The sequence below is a fragment of the Diospyros lotus genome, chromosome 1 (assembly GCF_014633365.1).
Source record: "Diospyros lotus cultivar Yz01 chromosome 1, ASM1463336v1, whole genome shotgun sequence".
NCBI lineage: Eukaryota > Viridiplantae > Streptophyta > Magnoliopsida > Ericales > Ebenaceae > Diospyros > Diospyros lotus.
This window is the reverse complement of record NC_068338.1, coordinates 44,512,574-44,535,455: the sequence shown is the minus strand read 5'-3', so window position 1 is coordinate 44,535,455 and position 22,882 is coordinate 44,512,574. Positions and strand designations below refer to the sequence as shown.

Below are 22,882 nucleotides of genomic sequence, written 5' to 3'. Positions count from 1 at the left end.
TAAATTATTATACAAGATTACATTAAAACTATAAAGATAGATATTTAATAACGTTTTAATTTTATAAACAATATCAATTCTATCCTTAATCACATATAATTATAATTTATATTTTAAAAAAATATAACAACTTATATGACATTTTTCAGAATACAGTAACTGATACTAAAATCAAAATACAATGATTTATTCCAGACTTCCCGTTATTTTTCACATCCAGGGGCTCAACCGAGAACTGAGCATTGTCCGACGGTCAGACAGACTTCAGAGCGGTGAGTAAGTACCCTCAAATCAAATCAATCATATCCTTGCGATCCGATCGCCTTCCATCAACTTAGCTGGTCCTCTTACGCACGCAATAATTCTCAAACTGTTTGGACAATTCTACCCTACTCTTTTCGAGGAAAGATCCAGAAGAACCCTTCCCTTGGATACACTTCTGAACGAGCACGAAAGAGGGGTGGGAATGGCGGAGCTTTTTTCGCGTCGTTCTACGTCTCCGGCGAACTACGAGAGAAATACCGTTGACATCTCTCTCCCTCTCTCTCTCTCTCTCTCTCAGGCATCTTCTCTCTGTATGTGTGTGTGTAAAGTTTGATCTGATTTTAAGAACTTGGAGGACTTGCATTTGAGTTTGATCGTTAATGGTGATTGCCTGATTGGTTAGCTTTGCTTCATTATTTGCTTGCTGATTAAGTCCATGCTTCGACTTGTGATTGTGCGGTGAGAGGATTGGATGGAATTTAGAAGATTATCTGAATGTTAGCTTTTTTCTTCGCGAAGCTTCCGCTTGATTGACATTATTGTGTACTTCAGGGTTCTCTGGAACTAGTCTCTCTCTCTGTGAATCCATGCATCCGTGTTTAAGGAGTTTATGGACAGTACATCTGAATTTGATTGTTCGCTGCTAATCGGTTAGCTATTGTATTGTATCGATCATTATCTGTGAGCTGATTGAGAGTAGAACAAAGATTTGCACTTCGACGATGCCAATGCTTGATGTTGATGTTTGTACATCCCGTTTGTTGATCAATGATGTCGATGTTTGATACAAAAATAACTTTTTGTATGCGAAGCTTCTCCGTGGTTGGCATTATTTTGTAATTAGTGTGGTGGTCCCTATCTGATATTTCATAGTTTCTGAGTGTCCTCTCTGTCTCTCTCTCTCTCTCTTATTATATGTACATGTGTACACGTATATATACATGAATGTCCCCTAATTTTATGTAAGTAAATTCATTGGCTTCTTACATATTTTGTGGCATGAGCAATTGGAAGCAAATGAGTATCTGGAAGAAAAATACATTTAGAAGAATGATTATACTTAATTATAAATATGAAGTAACCTTCTTTTCTTTCCCCTTTTGTGCTACAGGGAAAGAAGTTGAGATGTGATATTGGTAATCAATGACATGGTAATTCTTAAACTTTTGCTAATTGAACTTTTGCAACCTGAAATTTTGTCGGTTTCAAGAATGAATTTTGAGGAGGTTTATATCTATCAGTTAATTTCTGTTGTTGCAGGTATCACTTCTATCTTCTAGAAGGGATCTTGTAGGCCTTTTTGGGCGCATTATTTGAGAAAAGTCTTGAGATTAGGCTGCTTGTGATGTCTGCCTACGGCCATCAAATGGAGGGGGAATATTCCAGCCCGAGTCTTTCTAGTAGAGAGAGTTCTGGTAAGCATTTTGTTTAATTTAAATCTTAGATTCTTTGACTGTACTGGATTTTGTAAGTGGTATAACATGAAATGAATAATGGTATAGCTTCATAGGGTACCGGCCATACAGCATTTGATGGAAATCCCTTTGTGGTTGAGGTGATATTTGTTTAATTTTCAGGCGCTATCTATCAACCACTGGGATTTAAGTTTGAGGTATTGTCAGCGAATGAGTAGAGTTGTGTCAATTACTTTGCACACTAGCATAAGAAACCATAGTAAGCATAATTTCAAAGTTTATAAAGTGAATGTAAAAAGTATTAGCATATGAAATGGATGTTTAGGGTTGTCAATTGGGTAATTGGATGAAAACATAATTCTTGGTATACCATGTCAGTATTTTTCTGCAATGTCTTGGACATCTTGGTGCCCAACAAAGTAGGGTTGCAAAAAAGCTGAGCCCATAAAGGGTTATTGTTTGTTTAGAATTTTGTTAGGGTTGAACTCGGGGCAAAGCTTAAGTCGATCTCAAAATTGAGTTTTGAGCTCGTTTGTTTAGAATTTAGTTGGGCTTGGGCTTGTCTCATTTATATTAAATGAGCTTTAAATAAGCTTCAAGCAAGCCTTCTATTGAGTTCTAAATTTATGCTCATTTTAAGCTAGATTTTATATTCGTTTGTGTAGAACGTATAAAATTTGTGTATTTCAACATATATTTAAATTTTGAATGCTATAAATAAATTGACAAAAAAATCCTCAATTGTAAAAAACACATTATTTCAGAGTCACAAACAAGCCTATGAACAAGCTTACAATTGATCTCTTACTCTTAACGAGCTAGTTCATGAGCCCTAACGAGCCAAGCAGCCTCTAGCTCAAGCTCAAGCTCGGCTCGTGTATTTAGTAAAATAAACAAGCTTGAACAAGTTTAAATCGAGGCAGGCTTCAAGCTGCTTGAGAGTGGCTCTCTTTCATTTGTAGTCCTACTGTCAAGTGGTTGTCAATATGTCAAATACCGTGGGTTTGTTGTCTTATTGTGATATATCTAGCTTTATGTTCACAAACTATTAAAGTTGGTCTTCTGGTCCAATGCAGAGATGGGAAGCCATTACGTAATGGAATCAGGATTTTACATGACGTCTTTTGCTGCAACTATCTTCATTGCTGGACTTGTAACAGTCGGGGTTTTATTAATCACTTTGCTGATTGCATTAACAGTGATGCTGCAGTCCTGTGAAAGCAGGAGTGCAGGACTTGTTGAGATATCAAGACCAAATGACAGTTACAATTATTGCAAGATCCTTTCTCTGCAGGCTGAGCTCAATGGATTGGATGTGGATGATTTGCCTGAAATCTGTAAGACTGCTACCATTCAATACATAAAACAAGGTCACTATGCAAGAGATTTAAATCTTACAGTGGCGATAGCTGAACACTATTTTGATAGTGTCAAACCATTAGAGGGTGGTATGGACTTGGTGCTGATAGACATTGATGACTTCTTTCCCTCAAGTTCTCATTACACTGATCCACTTCAGTCTCGGTAATTTCCTTCAGAGTTGGTACACGTAACCTTTGCTGGCTCATTGCATCAATTCCCCTTTATCATGTAATAAAATTTTCTTTTGAGTAATATTGGATTCTAAACATGCAAAGTTTCCAATTAAAAGTCAATAAAGTGTCCTGACATATCTGTTCAATGGGCAGCATCATTTTCACTAGTCAGAAACATGACTTTTCTCCAAAATCCTTGATTTCCATCCAGTCTAGATTTGAAACATGTAATTAACTTCATCTTTCCTATTTTTTCCCTGGTTTCTGTTTATCTTCTCTTCTTTTTCTTACAATCAATTTTTTTTTTTTCCCTTAGTACATGTATTCTCAGTCACAAGAATGGAATTACTCTCCAGAACTTTATGTGCTACTATTATCTGACATATGCAAGGAAGAAGCCATCATCAGTCACTCATAAAGCTCTGAAGCATTTCAATTTCTGTTTTGTTGCTTTGTTAACAATTAGAGGAATACAGAGCAGCAGGAAATGGACTTGGGCATAGATAAATTTTCTTCCTGTCAAGTTGTTGTCTTATGCATGCTCAAATATCATTGTTAAGGATTCGCCTGCCAGGATTACATTGTTCATTCTAAACTGGTTGTCATGCTTCTAGTTTAGAATATTTATTTAGTTTATCATAAATGGAACATATACATTTCCCATAATATGTGAAATAACAATAACATATTTATCTTCCTTGCTGCAGATTCAGTCAGTTTGGTTGTTATGATTGCGTTAAGGAGGCAAACAATCTGAAACACTTTTTCATCCTGAAACTGTACATAAGACTTCGCGCTGGTGGCTGGTCATTGATTTTGTTATCAAGGAGGCCTGAGAAACAACGGAATGACACCATAGAGAACCTTATTTATGCAGGTTATGGTGGTTGGTCTTCATTGATTATGAGGTACTGTCATTTCATTCTACTAGTCAATGATAATTTCACTGATTGAGAATATACTGAAAGATCTCAATTGAGACTAACTGGTTAGGTATTGAATGCTTAGTTGTCAAATTGAGATACATATTGTGAATTGGAAGGCCTAATATCTGAATCGTGGATGATATAGTATCGTAAGATACAATAACGATTTGATAAATAGCTTAAAAAATATAATCTAAAAGATGTTTATACCCATATCATGAGAAAATACTCAAATAGTAATTTTAACCCAAGTTTAACAATATAATATCATTTATGGCACTAAAATAATAAGCAGGGTTCCAAGATTAACCTAAGTCTTAAGTTATAAACTCATAAATTAAACTCTTATGCTTCATATTTTTTAAGTTTCTTTTTACCAAAAAGACCCTACTGGACCTGAAAATTTTTAACCCTAAAAAATTGAAGAAAACTGAGTTGTTTCACATTTGAATTGCACAGATCTGACAGCAGAATTCCATCACTCTGGTCATTTTCTGAATCACCTAAATCATGCTATTCACAAAGAATGTCTTGTACTGTATGATACATGCAATTCAGGTTGTGATTCAAAGTATAATCCAATTCACTCTTTGGTTCATATTGGTGGGGATGAGTATCAAACTGAATTGTACGATACGTATTGTTTACGTGCTATACTAACAACACTAACTGATATACACATTGTAGTAAGCTTCTAAATTTCTGTATGCCGTAATAACTGTATCAGTCTTTCTAAGAATAGAACCTTTGAACCGTATATTTCTGATCACTTGTTGCTTTGAGCAAAGTTTCCTGGCTGATGGTGCTATCTAAATAATCTATTATGGATGCTTACTGAAGAAGCTTTTGGGTTTTTTGTTCCCCCTGAGTTTTTGTTCCCCCAGTCATGATTTTGCTGCCGTGTATTGTTTGAAATCGCTTCATGATCTGTTCCTCTCCCTGGAATACTAATATTATCAGCTGATTGATCTTCTTTCATTGCATCAACATATAAAATTCATTTTTCAGTTTTTTTTCCTTCTCTTTATGCTAGGCATGTTTCAGTTTTCTATGAATGAATAAATAATGTTTTCTCTATCTTTCTCATTTAATCCTTTTTCTGGCAGAGTCGCCTACTGAGACACTAGTTCAAATTCCTTCACCTAAATTGTTGAATCTTTTGCAGTGCCTTCTTCTCCCCTTTTGCATAAATTCATTTCTTTCATCTTTGGGCATCATTTGTTTAGAAGGGGGATCCAAGAGCCCACTTTGAAATTGAAGGTTAGGATAGTCTTCCTTACAAGTACCTCATTCTTGGGTGGTGGTGATTCCTCTACGTGTATACTTTTTTTTTTTGGAGGGGGGGGGGGGGATAATATAGTGTGCATTTGGGTATAGGACTATCTTGTGGTACCTCTTTATTTTCTATTAATTTACGGCTACATATATATAAGTTTTAGTAGGCTGGTAAACTAGTACCTGTGTGATGCAGTCAATTTGGCTACATTGCACATGAGGTATTTTCCGCTTTCAGTTTAGAGGCATGCACGTTTTTCTCCCAACAATGGCTCTTATGGGGAGGAGATTGCTCTCTTGCATTTAGGCCTTAGCTCTCCCTTGACTTGCACCTAATGTGGGATTACCCTTCCCTAACAGGAGCCATCAGTTGAGGGTGAGTTGTGCATGCAAGATCCTGTATTGGTTTTTCAGACAGTCCAAATCATGCAATCAAAGTTTGGTTGTGCCCTGTTTGACGTATTCTCCACTTTGGCTCAGAGGCATGCACTAGAGTAATCACACAGATTTGTCCTAAAAAGGGCTCTCATGGGGTAGGGGAGTGACCCCTTGGTTATAAGCCATAGCTCTCCCCTGATTTGCACCCAATGTGGTATTGTCCCTCCCCAACACTTTAGTACCTCTTTATTTTCTATTAATTTATAGTCTACTTGTGAAATATATATGTTAAGTTCTGGTAGGTTGACCATTTATCTTTGGCCTTGGGATTTGTAAGTTTTGAGAGTTGCACAACTCTATCCATTGGAATTATGTGTTTTTGATTATTACATCTAAATACTTGGAATCAATCCTAAGTCGTAACTATGTGCGTTTAACCATCACAGTTTTTCTATGATTTAGATCATTTGACCATAATCCTAGTGGTAGCTGCCATATATTACTCTGATGAAGCATGGTACCACACTCATTTGCTTTTGTTTGACGTTCTGTTACTTGTTGAGCTATTCATATTGCTTGTTTATGTTATTTGCACAGTTGAAATGGCTGGAATTGTCGCAGGTTGGACGACGAAATGCAAATGGATACTCACGAGTACTTTTCCAGACTAAGAAGCAAACTGCAGATGCAGGGCGTCCACATAACAGCTGTGATTAGCAGCCGGATGGATGCTTTAACAGGCCTGTATTCAGGAAAGCGCGTATTCAAGTTTCCAAACCCGGTTTATCAAAATCTAGAGAATTACTCATTGCGCATGAATCTGCCCAAATAGAATTTTTCTGCGTGTCCAAAGCCTATGCTATTGTAAGTATGTCCAAACTGAAAATCCGATCAGTTTGTGTTTGTGGTATGTGGAGAGTCTCTTCAAGCAAAACACAAGAAGATAAGAGTTAGCTTTGTGAATTGTGCAGGTCACCTCACCTTGTCCTTGAGCTCTTCTATTGCATTGTATTTATCTATCTTCGTGGGAACCATTGAAGTGTTTTTACTGTAAATAAATAGAAATAGAGGGTGCCTGGAGGAAATTCTTTTGGTTGAAATGAGTATGGGAAGAAACAGAAATAGAAGTTATAAAAGACGAACAATTTTAAAGAAATGAGTTTGACATTGGTCGTCTCAGGCGAGGAGGTTCTTAGGCTCGGACTGAATATTCTAATCCCAAAACTTGACCAATGTTAATTGAGTCTAAAAAATAGAAAACACAATTAAACCAAGTTGAAAGAAAATTCAGAGGGAAATTAAATTCTATCATATTTGTTTGATTCAGTTCATGTCTGCTAGATCTATGAGAACTTCGAACCTATAATTTATCAGGCACATTTTATCTATCCCAGCCTCCAGGTTTCTGATTTGCCTATTAGTGATGGAGAGGAGACCACTCTGAAATCTTGTTTTACAAACATATATGGTTCTAAAGGTGGGCAATTAATAGGAAATGAAACAAAACATGACAGAATTGAATGATAATGTAAGGATTTAAAGATGGAGAGGAGACCACTCTGAAATATTGTTTTACAAACATATATGGTTAGCAATCACCTCTTATGTCGTTAAACAAAAGTATAAAATGATGGTTTTAATTATCATTCTCCCTCCTCTCGACGTCTCTCTCTCCTCACTCCTTTCATTTTAGAAGAAAAAAAAGAAAAGAAACAATTAGTGGTCGTCAGACAACCACTTCTGCCACCAAGTGCTGGGATTCAACGGTTGAGCCCTAGCTCTTTTTCCATTGTCACAGAGAGAGATGTTGCTGAAGAATGACCTTTGGATGGTTAGATTCTCTCTTCTTTACTAATAAATGGATTGGGATTCAATTTGCACTTTATAGTCCAGATCCTAAGAGAGAGCATAGGGAGATATCTCCAAATTAATTCTCCAATCCATCTGATCACCTTATAATCAAAGCACAATTGAAACTAGATGAATTTGTTAAATCGAAATTAGAGGATCAAAATCTAATAGTCACAAAGCTACAACAACTAAAATATCCCAATCATTATTGGACAAGAGGCCATTGTTGGATTAATGGGAGGAGGAGGAGGAAGAGGTCGCGAGGAGGGTTAGCATGAAATTTTTGCTAAGCAGGACCCCATCAATGATGGGGGGCTTCCGTCGAAAGCGATCGTGGGAGCACGAAGGTGTTTGAGTGTGAGGTAGGAGGGAAACCTCGTGCTTTGGGGGCAATAAGAAGGGATCATAATTAATAATGGAGAAAGGGCAGCAGCGCATCTCAGCGCATGCATTGCCAATTTGCCACTTGTCTTCTTTTGTCTCGCCATCACAATTCACAAATTTACTCGTCCGTGAAAAGCACGTTCACCGAACGGTAATTTATTTATTAAAATTATTCTCTATCTTTATTAATTTTTTTTTTATTTCATCCATGTATTTAATATATTTATCTATTTTAGTATTTAAGCAAAAAATACTTAATTTTCCGTACAGAGCTGTTTTTTTTTTAATTTTTTTTTATAAAATGTCCTTTATATATCATTTTACACTCTTTCTCGGCCACTTTCTTTTTTATTTGTGGGAAAGAATTAAAAAGAAAAAATAAATTTAAGGAGGCTAAAGGATAAAATGAAAAAATATTAAAAAGATAAGAGAGTAGATTACATTTTTTAAGGAGGCTAAAGGATGGTGAGATTTTGATGTAAGTGGAAGAATATAATATATTGATATTTTTAATATTAAATAAATATATAGTTAAAGTGATAGTGAAAAAAATGTAAATAGCATTTTGCTTAAAAAGAAAAAAAGGGGGCAATTACTAATTATTTGGTGATATAAATATATAATGTGATATGATGTGGTAAAGAATAATAAGAGATTTGAAGGGAAAAAAGGGATTTGGAATTGAGAAAAAGAGCGGCGCGTATTGTAATGGGTTGGGTGGCTCCTGGCCCGTTCCCGTTATAAAGGGAGTCAAAAATGGAGCCAATGCGTTTCCAGCAAAGATATTTGTCCGCCTCATCTCCCACTTCGGTGCGCTGCGTTCTCTATCTCTCTCTCTCACATCTTCCACTTCGGTGCGCTGCATTCTCTCTCTCTCTCTGTCTCTGCCCATTTTCGCCACGGCGATCGTCTTCGGTTTGGCTTCTGGAGTTTGATTGCTCAGACTTCTGTATCCCAGAGGCTCCAAGATCGACAGTTTCTAGCTGGTAAATATCTTCTAGGTATACGTCTTATAATCATTTGAATTTTAAGTAAATCGTCGTCTTTCGAGTCAGATCCCTAATATTCGATGCTCCTTTTCTCGTAATCCTTGGATCAATGTATTTGCATACAATATGTCCATGCGATTGGGACCAGAAAGAGCTCATTCCCTCAACTTCTCTCGTTTCAGATCCAGTGTTTTGCTCGATAAGTTCGTGAGTTGACTTTGGTTTTTCCTTTTTTGTTTAGTGTTTGGAGCTCAAATAGCAGCCGAAGTTTGTTTGAGAGCTGAATCTGACCTGAAAGTTCCGGGCCCAATTTGTGGACATTCAGATCTGTAACTCTGTCAGAGATAAGAATTCAAGACTATGTCTTTCATCGGCACACAACAAAAGTGCAAGGCCTGTGAGAAGACTGTTTATCCTGTTGAGCTGTTGTCTGCTGATGGAGTTCCTTATCATAAGTCGTGCTTTAAGTGCAGTCACTGCAAAGGAACGCTCAAGGTATCTGCAAAATGTCAGGGTCTTATTTTGTGGTTTCTGGCATTTTTGAAATTCTTCTGCTTCGGTGTACCTTCTTTTGTTGTTGATTTTTTTTTTTTTAAATTCTTTTTAGGAATAGAAGATACTTGTGTATAATTGTGTGTTACTTCTTCTCTCGAGGTATCTTTGTTACGGAAATGCAATTACAGTTTTTGGCACATGGTGAACAAAATGGTAATCTTGGCATAACATGTTCTATGACTTAATTGAACTTGTGGAGCAGTGTTTTCCTCCCTATGTTCTGGCCATAACCATATTTTGTTAACAAAGATGAGATTTTGGGTAAATGTCTGCAATGTTGATTGATTCTCAAGAGAATTTGCTTTCAGCTGAGCAATTACTCCTCAATGGAAGGTGTTCTATACTGTAAGCCTCACTTCGAGCAGCTTTTCAAGGAGACGGGCAACTTCAACAAGAACTTCCAATCACGTATGTCTCTGTGTTCTGCAATATAAACTATGATGTGTTCAGTTCTGAGGAGTTTTTTTTTTATCTTTTAATTTCCAATATACTGTATTTTTTACAGCTGCAAAGTCAGCTGAGAAGTTAACTCCAGAGCTGGTAAATTCCCCCACAATAGCTCTGTTTTCTTGTATTGGGAAGTGGGAACATTTTCCGTAAGTTTAGTATGTTACTTCATGTTACCCCTGATCTTGTTACCTATTGGTGCCAGACAAGGTCGCCTAGCAAAGCGGCCAGCATGTTTTCTGGGACACAAGAAAAATGTGCAACTTGCGGTAAAACGGCTTATCCACTTGAGAAGGTAGGATTCAACTGTGAAGAAGGCATTGTTTTCTAGTAATTAATCAGAAAAGTGATTAAGACGCCTGCTCCAATGGCATGCCATGATTGCCTTTTGCATTCATTATCAACTTTATGAATCTGGTGGATGGATTTCTGGATTTACTGAACATTTTTCTAGCGTTTCATATTGGAAGGGATTGAAGGGATAGGCATGCCAAAGTTCCTACAGTTTGTGTTGAAGTGATTTTGATCCTAATATATACATGTTAATAATGCATCTGCGGTGTTGCATTAGAGAGATTTAACAGAACAAGAGTGAAGACTTGCGCTCACAGAAAAGAAGAGGGGGGGGGGGGGGGGGGGTTCTAGTTGGTTTGTCTTCTTTTGTTCTGCTAAGAGAAATGCAAACTTCACTAGATTGCCATGTTTGTGTTTGACCTTGACACCTCATAAGAACCTCTAGGGATGTAAAGGAAGCCCCAACTACAAACTTGTTTCAGTGCATTTTCAAAAAGCCTTATACCTCTATGTCATTTTTGTATTTATTTTAATGTTAAATAGGGTTAATTGGGACCCAGTTACATCCCTAGGCACCTCTATTTCTAAAATTATTTCAGTACTGTATGGGATAATGAATTGTCAAATTATCTCAGTACCATTTAGGATACTGAATTGGTACTTCTGGTAGGTGGAATTATGTTATATTTTAGTTATGAACTAATCATTTTCCACTTCCACTTTTCTTCTAATGAAATCATTTTGAGTAGTAATTTTTTTAAGTCTGCCATATAACAGACATAACTTTGTGGGATTGACACTGGTTATAAATGGAGACGATTAACAAGCTAGAATTCATTTAATCGACTCTACATAGTAAAATTGAGGCTGTGTTGTTGTTATGATGTATGCCATTGTATACAGTTAAGTGAGAAATTTGTTAAGAGAGTTTTCTGTCACCAGATGCCTAACCATGGCTGACATTTCACAATATAGTGACGGAAGTAGATGCTTTTAATGATCACATTGACTTTAGAGGCTCAATTCTTTTAGGGTTAGCTGCTGGAGTATATTTCAGCAAATGAGAATATATTTATGTGTGTTTTGTTATAGTCACATTTCTGTTTGCCTACTGCAATTTTGGTTTTTCCTCTGGTCCTAGAATGGCTGTCTAAAAGATAAGATTAAATGTGCTGCTTGTGGAAGTTTGAAGTTATTGGTGGTATATTTGAATGTTCACCATGATTATTTATATATTACTTATGCCAATACTGCTTAGTCTGGACAGTTTTCAGCTAACTTGTCCTTTAAAAGTTTATGCGCTCTTTGTAATATGGACTTCAAAATTTGGGTTCATTTCAATATTTATTTCCAGGTAACTGTGGAGAGCCAGACCTATCATAAGTCATGTTTCAAGTGCTCTCACGGTGGCTGTGCCATAACTCCCTCCAATTATGCAGCCCTTGAGGGTATTTTGTATTGTAAACACCACTTTTCCCAGCTCTTTAAGGAGAAAGGAAGCTACAACCATCTCCTCATCAAATCGGCATCAATGAAGCGCCCGACACCCTCTGTTCCAGACGCATGAAACTCATATCCTTCCTTCCATCCTTTTCTGCTTGGCCATGGTCTGTTTTGAGTGTTCATCTTTGTGATTTCTATTTTTATCCTGGAGAGCTTCTGTCCGGCCGTTTGGCATCCTATTTCTGCCATTTAACTTGGCATCTTCTTCTTGTTTGACTGATATATGTGAGCTGCACATTTCCATATTTGTGAAATGACTTTTGGCAACACTTGCCACAAATGGAGCTGTTACTTCAGTTTCATCTCTTCCTAACAACGATTTGGTTAATGGAAGTTCAATCTGAGTTATTGTTATAAAGTTTGTGCACTGGTACTTGGCTGATATTAAATTTTGGCTACCATAACCCATGTCTGCACTCTGCATTTTGTTCTGTATTGTTATTTATGACTCAACTTCTCTTCTTTTTTTTTTTTCTTTTCTCCCTGCTAACAAGACTCAACTATTTCGGATCCACTACTGCGGTCCATATTAAAGAATTTAACTAGTTAATTCATACCACTTTGTATATGAACATCTGGTTCTTTTTGGCAAATGAATTGAGCCTCTTTTATTACAGCTGTACTTTGTACCCCTAAAGATGCTTATTGTTGTTATTGAAGTTTCAGCCATCCTTGGCCTAAGCTGATGACGGAGTGGTAGTTTTGTCACGTACTCATAAAAATGAGACAAGCCGATCGGTTGTAGGACATATATAATTTAATGTGTTTGATTGCAATTAGTTGGTTACATGCATTCTTGTGCTTATAAAATAGTGCAATCAGAGAAACAGATCGCTGCAAATATGTTGTGCCATATACAATTGCAATCCATGTGATTCTGCTTATATATAATGGAATATAAACAAACAAAAGCCGTACATGGAAAGAGCCAACTTAGAATCCCTCGCTAGTGCCCCCGGCCAAATGGATGTTGGCTTTATGATGCATACAAAAGAATTCACGTAATTATTTTCTTTGCTCAAAAGATCTCTTATAAATATAATTCGGTGACAGCAAATCATCAGTTTTGGGAAAAAAAATTCTCCATAACCAATGTTCGGGAGAATTAGAAAAGGCACACAAAAAGTGACGAGGAACCATGAAATTGTAAAAATTGAGAGGGTATTCATCGTAACTAACCAATTTTAGTTATGATTTAGTCACATTCCGTGTAGGTTCAGTTCAATTCTACAATCTTGTCCTGAAAGAATGGAAGCCAAAAAATTTCTTCCTTCATAACCCCCACAATATGGGAAGAACAAAGCTGAGCTACAAATCAGTTAATTGTGAAAACTTTCTATTTGAAGTAATGTGATGACTGTTGCTAATACAGAGGGAAAGTTGGTTGCTGTGATACAGGTGGAAACAGGCTCTTCGTGTCTCCAGGCAAAAAAATAAAATTCAGAGGGGAGCAGATTCTACCATGACAGCACCTCAACAATATGACATGCACTTGCTGCCCCTGTCCTGGCTGGCATATAGAACAAAAGAACAGATGGAATTTGCAGCGAACATCTTCCGAACTAATATTTCACTTGCTGCGCTTTTTGGCTTCGCTGTATAGGATTACTCCAATGACTGTAAGGGTGTAGCCGAGCATTCCAGTAACTGAGACGGGATTTTTGAATATTAAGATTGAGACAACCACTGCCACGGCACCTTTCGCGTTTCCTAGTACCTGAAAGGACCACCAACAATTTGACTTAAGCAGAAAGCAAAGCACCTTAGAAGTTTTCCTATGCAAGAGTTTGGTAAATGGAGCTCGCAGAAATGAAAGAGGCGAACATATTGGAATGCTAACGCGTCAAGCCTTTGCCAGTGGGCATGACACAAATTCTAAACAAATACCAACAGATAATTGCCATAGGCTCAACTACTCCAACTTTGACCCCAGTGAAGGATACAAATGTAATGATAAGAAACAATTCTGGGCTAAAAGGAGAAAAAATGCTTCTGAAAGGTGAAAAGCTAATTCAATCTCAATATAAGCAAAAAATGAAGGAAATCTCCTTGTCATGCAATGGTGAGCGAAGGTGCAAGTTTTCAGGAACTTTATGATAGATGCATACTCCCTAAGACAATAGTACTACAAATATTGGTTGACTGGATAGAATATTGCCAATCAGTCATTCCATAGAGACCCATGTAAGCCTTGATAAAAGGCGGGCCTATTTTTTTTATAATGGCTTGAAGCCTGATTAGAGACAAAAGGAGGTCTGTTCTGAATGGGCCAAGCTCATATTATCTCAAAGGCCTGCTTTTTTATGCAGGCTTTGCACATGCCAAATGAAAGCCACAAGGGGCCCATTAGGACATTCCCTGTTTTGCAGCCATCTCTCTCTTTCTCTTGCATCCCTACAACTGCAAGGAACCCTGAAGTTTTTGGGTAATTGGATTTTGCACCAGCAGATATAATTGGTGTACAGAGGAGTTTGGGCTATCAGGGAGAGTTTGAAGTCATCACTGGTGGTGGGTCTACAGTCAATGAGTTACATTTTACCCCCTTGGGCAAATGTGTTTTGTTACACTGTTTCTCTCACTCCCGCCTCTGCCCCCTTTGTTTATATTTTCCTAGTGGATTTTCACCCCTCCTTGTCTGTGCCTGAAAACCTAAAACCCCTTCTCATACCAAATCCTAAATATTCCATCCATAGTATAACCTACCCGTTCGACACTGTTGGCGGTGTATCTTCATCGGCTCACCTCATTCAACCCATTGCCACCTCCAAGAGAAAGGTGGCTTTAGCTAGGTGGCCCCAACCACCATATTGGTTGAAGGTCATCATTGATAAGCCTACACACAAGCGCACCCATTCACACAAGCACAGCCTTTGTGTAACCCTCACGCCTTGCAAGCATGCAATTGACTTCTCCAGAAACCTTAGTTGACTTTGGACTCCTGTTTGGTTAAACATTTTATGATGTTCTTATCCCGGGGTTTGGGGTATCCTCTATGATAAAGCAGGTACACACCCCTATAGCTGCTGTGATGATCTTGCTGACATGCCAGCAATACATATCAGCCATGCCCACATGGCATGCTTTAAATTTTTTATATTTTTTAATAGGCATGGGAGGGGACACTTTGTAACCGAGAGAGAGAGAAAGGGGGGGGTGTCATTGACTCAGAAAATCAAAGGAGGCATGTGAAACGTCCCAGAAATCTAATACAAGGAGGAAAATGAGAAATCAAATAGAGAAAAGCAAACTCGAGACCATTTTTCTACTACACGCTCACTGACACAAAACCACTGTAGGTTTCTAAGGATTTCTCCCCTGTTTCTTACTTTTCTATAGCTGTAATGGCCGCCATCACATAGATCTGAGGGGGGCAAATTGAAGAGCAGTTGCCAAGGGTCATGCCGGACTGTTGAAGCATTGTTACCTTCTTTTCTTGGTTCTGTTTGTGTTTTATTTTTCATTTGTTTGTTGCTGCTGCTGAAAGAATGGAATATAATATTATGCATCTCATCTCCATTACAATAAATTAATAATCAGTTAAAAGTCATATTAAATCTGTTTATTTATTAATTTAGATATTTTAGATGTTCTATTATATGCATTATCTGATTGTCTTTTTCATTTGGAATCTTATGAATTTTAAATGCATGAATTTGGAATATAGTTTCAGTACTTTACAATGTCGTTAGAGACATAAAAATTTATTTTATTAAGAAGTATATCACCACTATGTCGTGTATTACTTTGTTGGAAAATGTAGTGTCCCTTCTCTTGCCCCCGTGTCGGTGCTTCATAGATCTTTTGGAAAGCAATAAATTAGAATGGGTTATCCAATCTGAGGTAAGCCCAATGGGGCTATACAGGCATGGTTCGGCCCTATGGGCCCAGCCTTAGCCCAGTCTTATTGAGGCCCACCTGGGCCACACCTTAGTTGATATATTTGGTCCATGACCCACCAAACCGAGCCCGTGAGCTCAAGCTGTTGTTTGGGTTGCTGTTGACCCGAGCCACTAGGCTAGGTTCAGCAGGTCCACGTTGACAGCCTAAAAGTGACCCGTTGACCCATTAATTTATGACTCCTGATACCAGCAGATGATGCCAACACTAATCATTGACTTTGACCACCTTGTTTTACATGCCAAAAGCTTGTTTATTTGCACTAAAAACAAGTAAAATCACTAGACCAGGGTCATTAATTAGGGACTAATAATAAGAGAGAGAGTGATTTACTTAGTTATTTATTGCACTTATTTGTTGGTCTGGTCATATGTTCTATGTTTAGGTGACTCAGGTTTGTCCAGGTGAGACCCAACTGATCCTTTCACTTCACCAGTATCACTATGAGTAGATAGCGTGTGTGATAGCATTTTTTTTTTTGCAACTTGCATGGTATTCTCATTGCATTACTTACCAAGCATTTATACATTACTTGTGCAATCCTTTTCCTGCTCTTAGCATATTTTAAAAATAAAACCTGGGAAAACGAGTGTAACATCTGAAATGTTGTACTATTCGATTCATTCTACTCTTGCTGTTATCCTTCTTTGACTCCTGTATTTCATATGTTCGACTTGCCACTGCTTTACATGACTCTGATAATTGATTCTGATGGCATGCACCATTTTTCTTTATTTACACTATTATAGTATACTTTCTTTTCAACATCATCGACAATTGACTTGTTAAAACAAATGCTAATAGCAGATGATGTTAGTTTATGGTAATTGTTCTACTAGTGAACTACCTACTTTCACACTTTTTCATGCATGTCTTTTAATTCAATTCTGTTATCCCTTTATCTCACTTTACTCTTACTTGCATGTCACATGTATTAACTATTCATGTTGCATTTAGTTTATATGTTTGTTTTCCCCTGCACATATTCAATATGCAAACTGTGTCCTGACTTATCCCATGTTGTTTACCACTATTGGCAGATTTGGGTGATTTATCCATCTTATCAGTTGCAAGTTAACAGCTGTTGTTGTAGAGTGAGACCGACTCTAGAGCTTACGAAGCCAAAGCTTCGTCACACTCCTAGATACATTAACATAACTTACACAGACTATTAGGAGTTAGTCATACTGCCTATTTGTTCATTGATGTACTTATTCACTGATTTCATACTGTACATATGTTGACTTAGATACTTTGATGTTGATGCATTATTTGTCCAGATCATATTCTCATTGCTGATTTATAATATTATTTAATGTTATTCAGTTCCATTGTGTTTGTCTTGAATTGTTTATTGTTTATTGTTTATTGAAATGCATGATAACTGCTGCTTTGCATCTGTTAATGCTTTTTGATCCCTAGTTGGGCCCACAACCCTATTAGGGAATGTGAAGTTGGCAATAACCCCTCCTTTTTAGTGTTGTGACACCTCAAGTAGCAAGACCATCAATATCCTATCTTAAAGCAACTAGGGCGCTAGTTTTCATCTTATGATGACAACTCCACCTGTGTTGAAAGTATTCCTACTTGTCATAATTAGTTCCAAGGCTGGATAAAGGAGGAAGGTTGCATAAGCTAGATGGCAGTCAACATAAAATTTGTCAGGTATAGCTTTCATGAAGCCTAGACAAAACAAAATTCATTAAATGACAAACTAAACAAAAACTATTTCAGAAAGCCTATGTCACTCGAACATGGGTCACTTCGGTACATGAGATAAGGGAACAAGGTAGGGGATACATTTTAAAATGTAGTGAGTTAGGATTATATTTCTACATATTGCTATTAGAATCTTGGGCATTTTAGAGTTTTTTTTTTTTTTTTTTGTTGGAGAATTACTCAACTAAAAGATAATACATAATACTCCATTTTCTCTTCAAGTAATTGTGTCAAAACATACTTGCAATACATGAGAACCAGTTATTATATATCTTCCCTTGCCAACTCTCCATTTTATTTTTTATTTTTTATTTTTGTCTTCCAACTCCATGGTCCCCATACCTAAATTCATTTATTTGATTTTTTCCTCCTAAAAGAAACATTTAGGCATATAAATTTTTAGAATTTGGGATTTCTTTAGATGGCTAAATGCTGAGTTTTGGAATTAAAAAGTTGTACATTACAACTCAAAGTGTACCAAGGCACAAATCACTGGGATCATTGTTGTTAAAATCGCTAGTTGACTCATGCGATTTTATGAGCCATTAGACATAAAATGAGTCGACTCCCTTGTAAGATCGAGTTTTGCTACAATCGGACTCGACTCGCGAGTCAAACATGTAAAATCGGTAAACTTGGACAAAGTTTACAGTCCGAGTTTACCGACTCAATCTTGCGCTTAGTATAAAATTAATCTTTGCACATATATAGGTGAGGAGGCTTGCAACTTGGTGGTCGCGTGCGCGAGGGGAGGGTCTTGGGCAGCAGGTTGTGGGTTTGAGCCTTGGGGGAGCACTGGAATTAATTCCCAGCACAAGGGCGCTGAAACAGTGCCATTTTGGGGGCGAAGTTTTGCTGAAGTCTCTCACAAGTTTTGATGGTAATTTAAGAATAAGATAAAAAGGCAAACTTGGAAGTAAGGAATAGAAACAAACAAGTTTTTTTTATGCTAATTTATGACTAAGGAAGGAAATAACACCAACTGGATACCTTTTGCGCTGGATACAGGCAAAGAACTCCCGGGTTCAGCGTGCTTAAGTTAGGGAAGCTCAGGGATGGGTGATCCCCTGGGAAGTTCGCATAGGCCCATGAAGGTAAGTTATTCCGATCATTCCTATCACTCGATGCAGGATGTTACAGGTGGTATGAAGGCGGGGAGTGGCGTCGGGGCTCGATGGCCTGTACAAGGAGCGACTTCTAGCAGACTTCTAGGATGGCAGCCCCCAAAGGGGAGAACATCTGGGATTAGTTGTAAGGTCGCATGATGAGAACGTCATATGCTTAAGAGGAGACGAATGTAATACCCCAAGAGCCCAGAGAATGATAGTATATATTGAGATAAGTAATGAAGGAAACAACACCAGCTGGATACCTTTTGGACTGAATATAGGCAAAAAACTCTTGGATTAAGCCTTGCCTGAGCTGGGGAAGCTCTGGGATGGGTGACCCCTTGGAAAGTTTGCGTAGGCCCATCAGGATAAGTTGTTCTGATCCTTCCTATCGCTCGATGCGAGATGTTACATTTATATTTAAGAACAATGTTTGTTGATGATGATGGTAATGTTTATTGTTTAGAATTTTGATTATGGATGGATGAATGATGAATTGATAATAAATGATGGACTTAATATTTAGAAATTTCATATTATTTAGTATTTTTGAAATTGATAGATGAAGTAATTTTGAAATTGGTACATGTATATCATTTATAATAAGGATTATGTCATTATAAACATATTTACATAAATTAAAGAGTATTTTTAATTATCTATAAAATCTTATGATTTTACGATCCGATTTTATGGACCTTTTTACGATCCCACTTAATCTCGATTTTAACAACCATGATTGGGATAATAATATTTTCTAGTAATAGAAGTTTGACCAATAATATATTGCATCCTTTCTCCTAAATACAGAGCATAATAAAAGCAAAACGAAAACACATAAACAGCATAGGGCTACACAATTGAATCAACAGGATACTACATCAAGACCACCATGTCAACAAGTTCCATCAACAATGTGCAAGACCCTTTCTCACAAAACAATGTACATTCTCATTACTGTCCTTGTAGCACCTATCGGTTAGTTGATTTGATCATTCTATAGTGCAGGTTGTCTTAAAGAAGTTCTCTAATCTTGACCTTAAATAGTGGCACTGCAGGTACCAAGTTTAGAAACCAGTTATATATTATCCTGAGGTGCTACAATTTCCTACTTGACTGCCTTGAACTCTTTAGCTTCTAAATTTGATCTCTCTATTACACAATTAACATGTATTTGTCCATATGCATATTCTCTCTCCAGATATACTTTTTAAAGAGAGAAAAAGTTATAGCAGAAGCATGCTGAAGTGATTATAAGATCGTAATTTATTCCCAGTAACTATCAGCATCTTCCGCATCACAGACCTACTGTCAGTCTGTCACTGCACTACTTCATGCAGAGAAGCTCATTATCACCAACACTATTCCAAGTTTCCAACCTATGGGCCATGTACATCCACCATCTAGAGTAGGACTTACTAAAAGGCACTCTCAGAAAAAGCAATCACATCAAAGACCAAAGTGGCTCCATTTTTTGGATAGCCCATAATAAGTCACAGATCATGCCCTAGGAATTACATAAGAAAAAAGAAAATAAATCAAAACATGCTTTAATTCTATTGCTAACACCGACTTCTACTCCTTCAATCCTCTTAATTTTGAATTATAAGGATTTCAAACTTCATTAATATTACCAATCAAAAGGTGATATGGAAAAGTACAAATATCAAACATGAATCTAACTAAAACACAAGCAGTAGAAGGTGTAGACATAAAGGGAGTGCATACCTGTAGAGTCAAAGCACTTGTATGCTTTGTGACCAGAAAATTGGTTAGATTAACGAAATATGCCAAGGCAGAATTGAAGAGCAGATACCAAATAATCCTGATATCATTTTTCGCAAGGGCTATGGTAATGCCGACTACATTTTCTTCCATGAAGAGTGTTGCAGGAAGTAGAAATACAACAGCTATTGGAGCCATGTACAAGAGGAGGTTCATAGAATTAAGTTTTTCCCTGTAAAAAAATTATAAGCCTTTCAGATAAAATTTCACTTTTTTCCTTTTTGGAATAAGCAAGAATATCATTAAAAGCATTTAACACTCAAAGAGTTATTCAAATGCAAATAACAAAATTTAGTCTACCTTATCTTAATTTGATTTGTATGAGTACACAGAAAGGAAAATGTTTCATTACCCTTCGGAAGAAAGCAAAATCCCTTGAAGAACTGATTTAAGTGCCCTTGCAGCCGTAGCACCAATGCACATTATAAATCCAAAAAGATGGAAACTTGGCTCACCCTAAAGCCACAATAAGAGAGGAAAAAAACAAGATTTAGAAGGTATGCCTCTCAAATAATATCACTCCAAGCACAGAAGAATTGGCGTGCCCACTGATTTCACTAGTGTACAAGTTAAACCATGTTAGGCTGATTACTCCAACTCAATTACTTGTATGCTACCAATATTTGAGTTCACCAACCATTTCAAAATATGGCTAATAATGTCTGAAGGATCTCAGTTAGTGTGATTGCATGCCAACTTCTGTTCCTACCACAGGATCTGGATGTATAGTTGACAACTGGTGACCAAGCCCATAGGCATTAGGAATCCCACCTGACTAACAGCCATCAATGCCAGCTGTCTTATACTGTTGGTGTTTTGACTTCTTGCAACGGTCTCAGTTCAACATAGTCATGGGTGCCACTCAGAATGACTACCGGACAACAGCAAGCCTGGCTATACGTTTAGAATATGGGATAAACTACATGCAGTTACAAGCTGCTTAGCCTAACAAACTCGAAGGACAGCAAATTCCCCAATAATTTTCTTTTATAGACCCACAAACTTTACCAGAAATAAGACTAAGCCTGAATCCTTCTGGCCTTTTGAATCGAAAAAGACCAGAAAGAAAATCAGAAGTAGCTACAGTGAAGAAGTACTTGATATCATAAAATGACAAGTCGATCGAAATGGCAACCCAACACTAAAAGCACGGGCAAATTAGCAACAAAATTTAAATAAATAGACATCATACCCCGCTGGCGATTATCACACCAGTAACAACAGGAATGAGGGTGACATAAGTAAGCCAGGCCTCCCTCTTCAACGTCATCAAATAAGCAAAGACGGCAGTGAAAAACGGCGTGGTGGCGCCAATGGCCTGGTTGAAAGACACAGGCAAATACCGGAGCGAGATGTTGCCGCTAACGACAGAGGCACAGAAGACGAGGCTGAGAGCGGAAATCTTGAAGAATTGGACGCGCGATCGAAGCGTCTGCAGCGGCACCGTCTTCATCCAGGCAATGGCGAAGTAGCTGAGGAGAGAGCAAGCCGTCATGTGACACATGGTGAGAAAGATGGGGTACTTGAAGCCATAGTTGCTGAGCAAGTACTTGTTGAGCAGCAAAACCCCAATGTTGGAGGAGTACCAGGAGGCCACCAGCCCGATCGTGAACAGGCGGCTGGAGCCCTTGCTCGACGACATAGTCAAATTCGAATTGGATCCAAGCTCCAAATCCAATCCTCTGTTAGGGCTTCCCAAATCCAAAACCTGAATAACTCTATGCTTGAATACAGTAACCAGATCTGCTGAAGCTAGAGAGAGAAATCCAGAAGAAAGAAGAAGAAGAAGAAGAAGAGAGATCTCATGGAGTCTGCCAATCTGGTGAATCTACAGAGAGATATCACATTTCGTCAAATGGAGAGAGAGAGAGAGAGAGAGAGAGAGCACTTTGAAGCAGAGCAGAGGAAGGGGCAAAACGCGTGGTGGTGTCTATTAGAAATTTAGAACTCTCTCTCCTCGGTTGGGCCGTTGAAGCTTCTTCACGTATTCCGCACAGCCGATAATCTCGTTTGCCAGATTGTCAATGCCAAATTGAAACTGGAAATTTACCTTCTTTTTTTTTTGTTTAAATTCATAAAACATATCATATTAATATCTTTATACTTTAATAATTAACTCAAGTGGACACGTGACATAACATGACGTGACATGGGTTACAGATGAGTTCAAGTTGTTGGAATTATCATCCTCACGTGGTCTCTCGCTACTCATGCCTTCAATTTTAGTAGAGAAAATAAATTATAGGTGTAGACTTTATCTCATTACGCATGATAAGGAGTTGAATTCATGACCTATTAGTATGAATCTCAATTTATCATGATCCAACTATTTAAACTGTATCCTAGAACATGAGTTCAAGTTATTTGTTCTTTCAGATATAGGCTAAAGGCATACCCAACCCCTCAACCTTCTCCATTTAACCATTTTGCCCTTTGAATTTAAGAAATCTATTAGCTCCCTCAACTTTCAATTTTGAGCTTATTGTGTCTCTCAACTATTAATTTTGTAACAGTTACATATCTAAGTCCAACAAGTATTGTGTGTGAGTTATACAT

The 22,882-nt window shown here is 37.5% G+C and overlaps 3 protein-coding genes across 7 annotated transcripts; 2 read left to right on the top strand and 1 right to left on the bottom strand.

Moving 5' to 3' along the window:
- Positions 1–212: 212 nt before the first annotated feature.
- LOC127791523 (uncharacterized protein At2g39920) lies at positions 213–6,812 on the top strand. 4 transcript variants are annotated; one of them, XM_052321446.1, is made up of 7 exons: positions 216–523; positions 1,376–1,415; positions 1,525–1,679; positions 2,756–3,203; positions 3,922–4,122; positions 6,415–6,657; positions 6,765–6,812. In XM_052321446.1, exons 3-6 carry the CDS (start codon positions 1,610–1,612, stop codon positions 6,623–6,625), a joined length of 930 nt encoding a protein of 309 aa, XP_052177406.1. In that variant the 5' UTR covers positions 216–523; positions 1,376–1,415; positions 1,525–1,609; the 3' UTR covers positions 6,626–6,657; positions 6,765–6,812. The 4 variants fall into 4 exon arrangements, with proteins under 4 accessions (XP_052177430.1, XP_052177406.1, XP_052177412.1 ...); XM_052321470.1 differs by lacking the exons at positions 6,415–6,657; positions 6,765–6,812 and adding an exon at positions 5,776–6,382 and having other exon boundaries at positions 213–523; XM_052321452.1 differs by having other exon boundaries at positions 216–575; positions 6,415–6,812.
- A 1,983-nt stretch (positions 6,813–8,795) lies between these two features.
- On the top strand, positions 8,796–12,174 carry LOC127799273 (LIM domain-containing protein WLIM2b-like). Of its 2 annotated transcripts, none has more exons than XM_052333165.1 (6): positions 8,796–9,014; positions 9,259–9,512; positions 9,881–9,980; positions 10,078–10,112; positions 10,225–10,314; positions 11,668–12,174. In XM_052333165.1, exons 2-6 carry the CDS (start codon positions 9,378–9,380, stop codon positions 11,878–11,880), a joined length of 573 nt encoding a protein of 190 aa, XP_052189125.1. In that variant the 5' UTR covers positions 8,796–9,014; positions 9,259–9,377; the 3' UTR covers positions 11,881–12,174. The 2 variants fall into 2 exon arrangements, with proteins under 2 accessions (XP_052189125.1, XP_052189135.1); XM_052333175.1 differs by having other exon boundaries at positions 8,796–9,029.
- An 813-nt stretch (positions 12,175–12,987) lies between these two features.
- Positions 12,988–22,325, bottom strand: LOC127799272 (probable sugar phosphate/phosphate translocator At3g11320). The gene is made up of 4 exons (XM_052333149.1): positions 21,519–22,325; positions 20,679–20,782; positions 20,270–20,498; positions 12,988–13,533 (listed from the first exon to the last, which is right to left on the bottom strand). Exons 1-4 carry the CDS (start codon positions 21,966–21,968, stop codon positions 13,387–13,389), a joined length of 930 nt encoding a protein of 309 aa, XP_052189109.1. The 5' UTR covers positions 21,969–22,325; the 3' UTR covers positions 12,988–13,386.
- Positions 22,326–22,882: the final 557 nt, after the last annotated feature.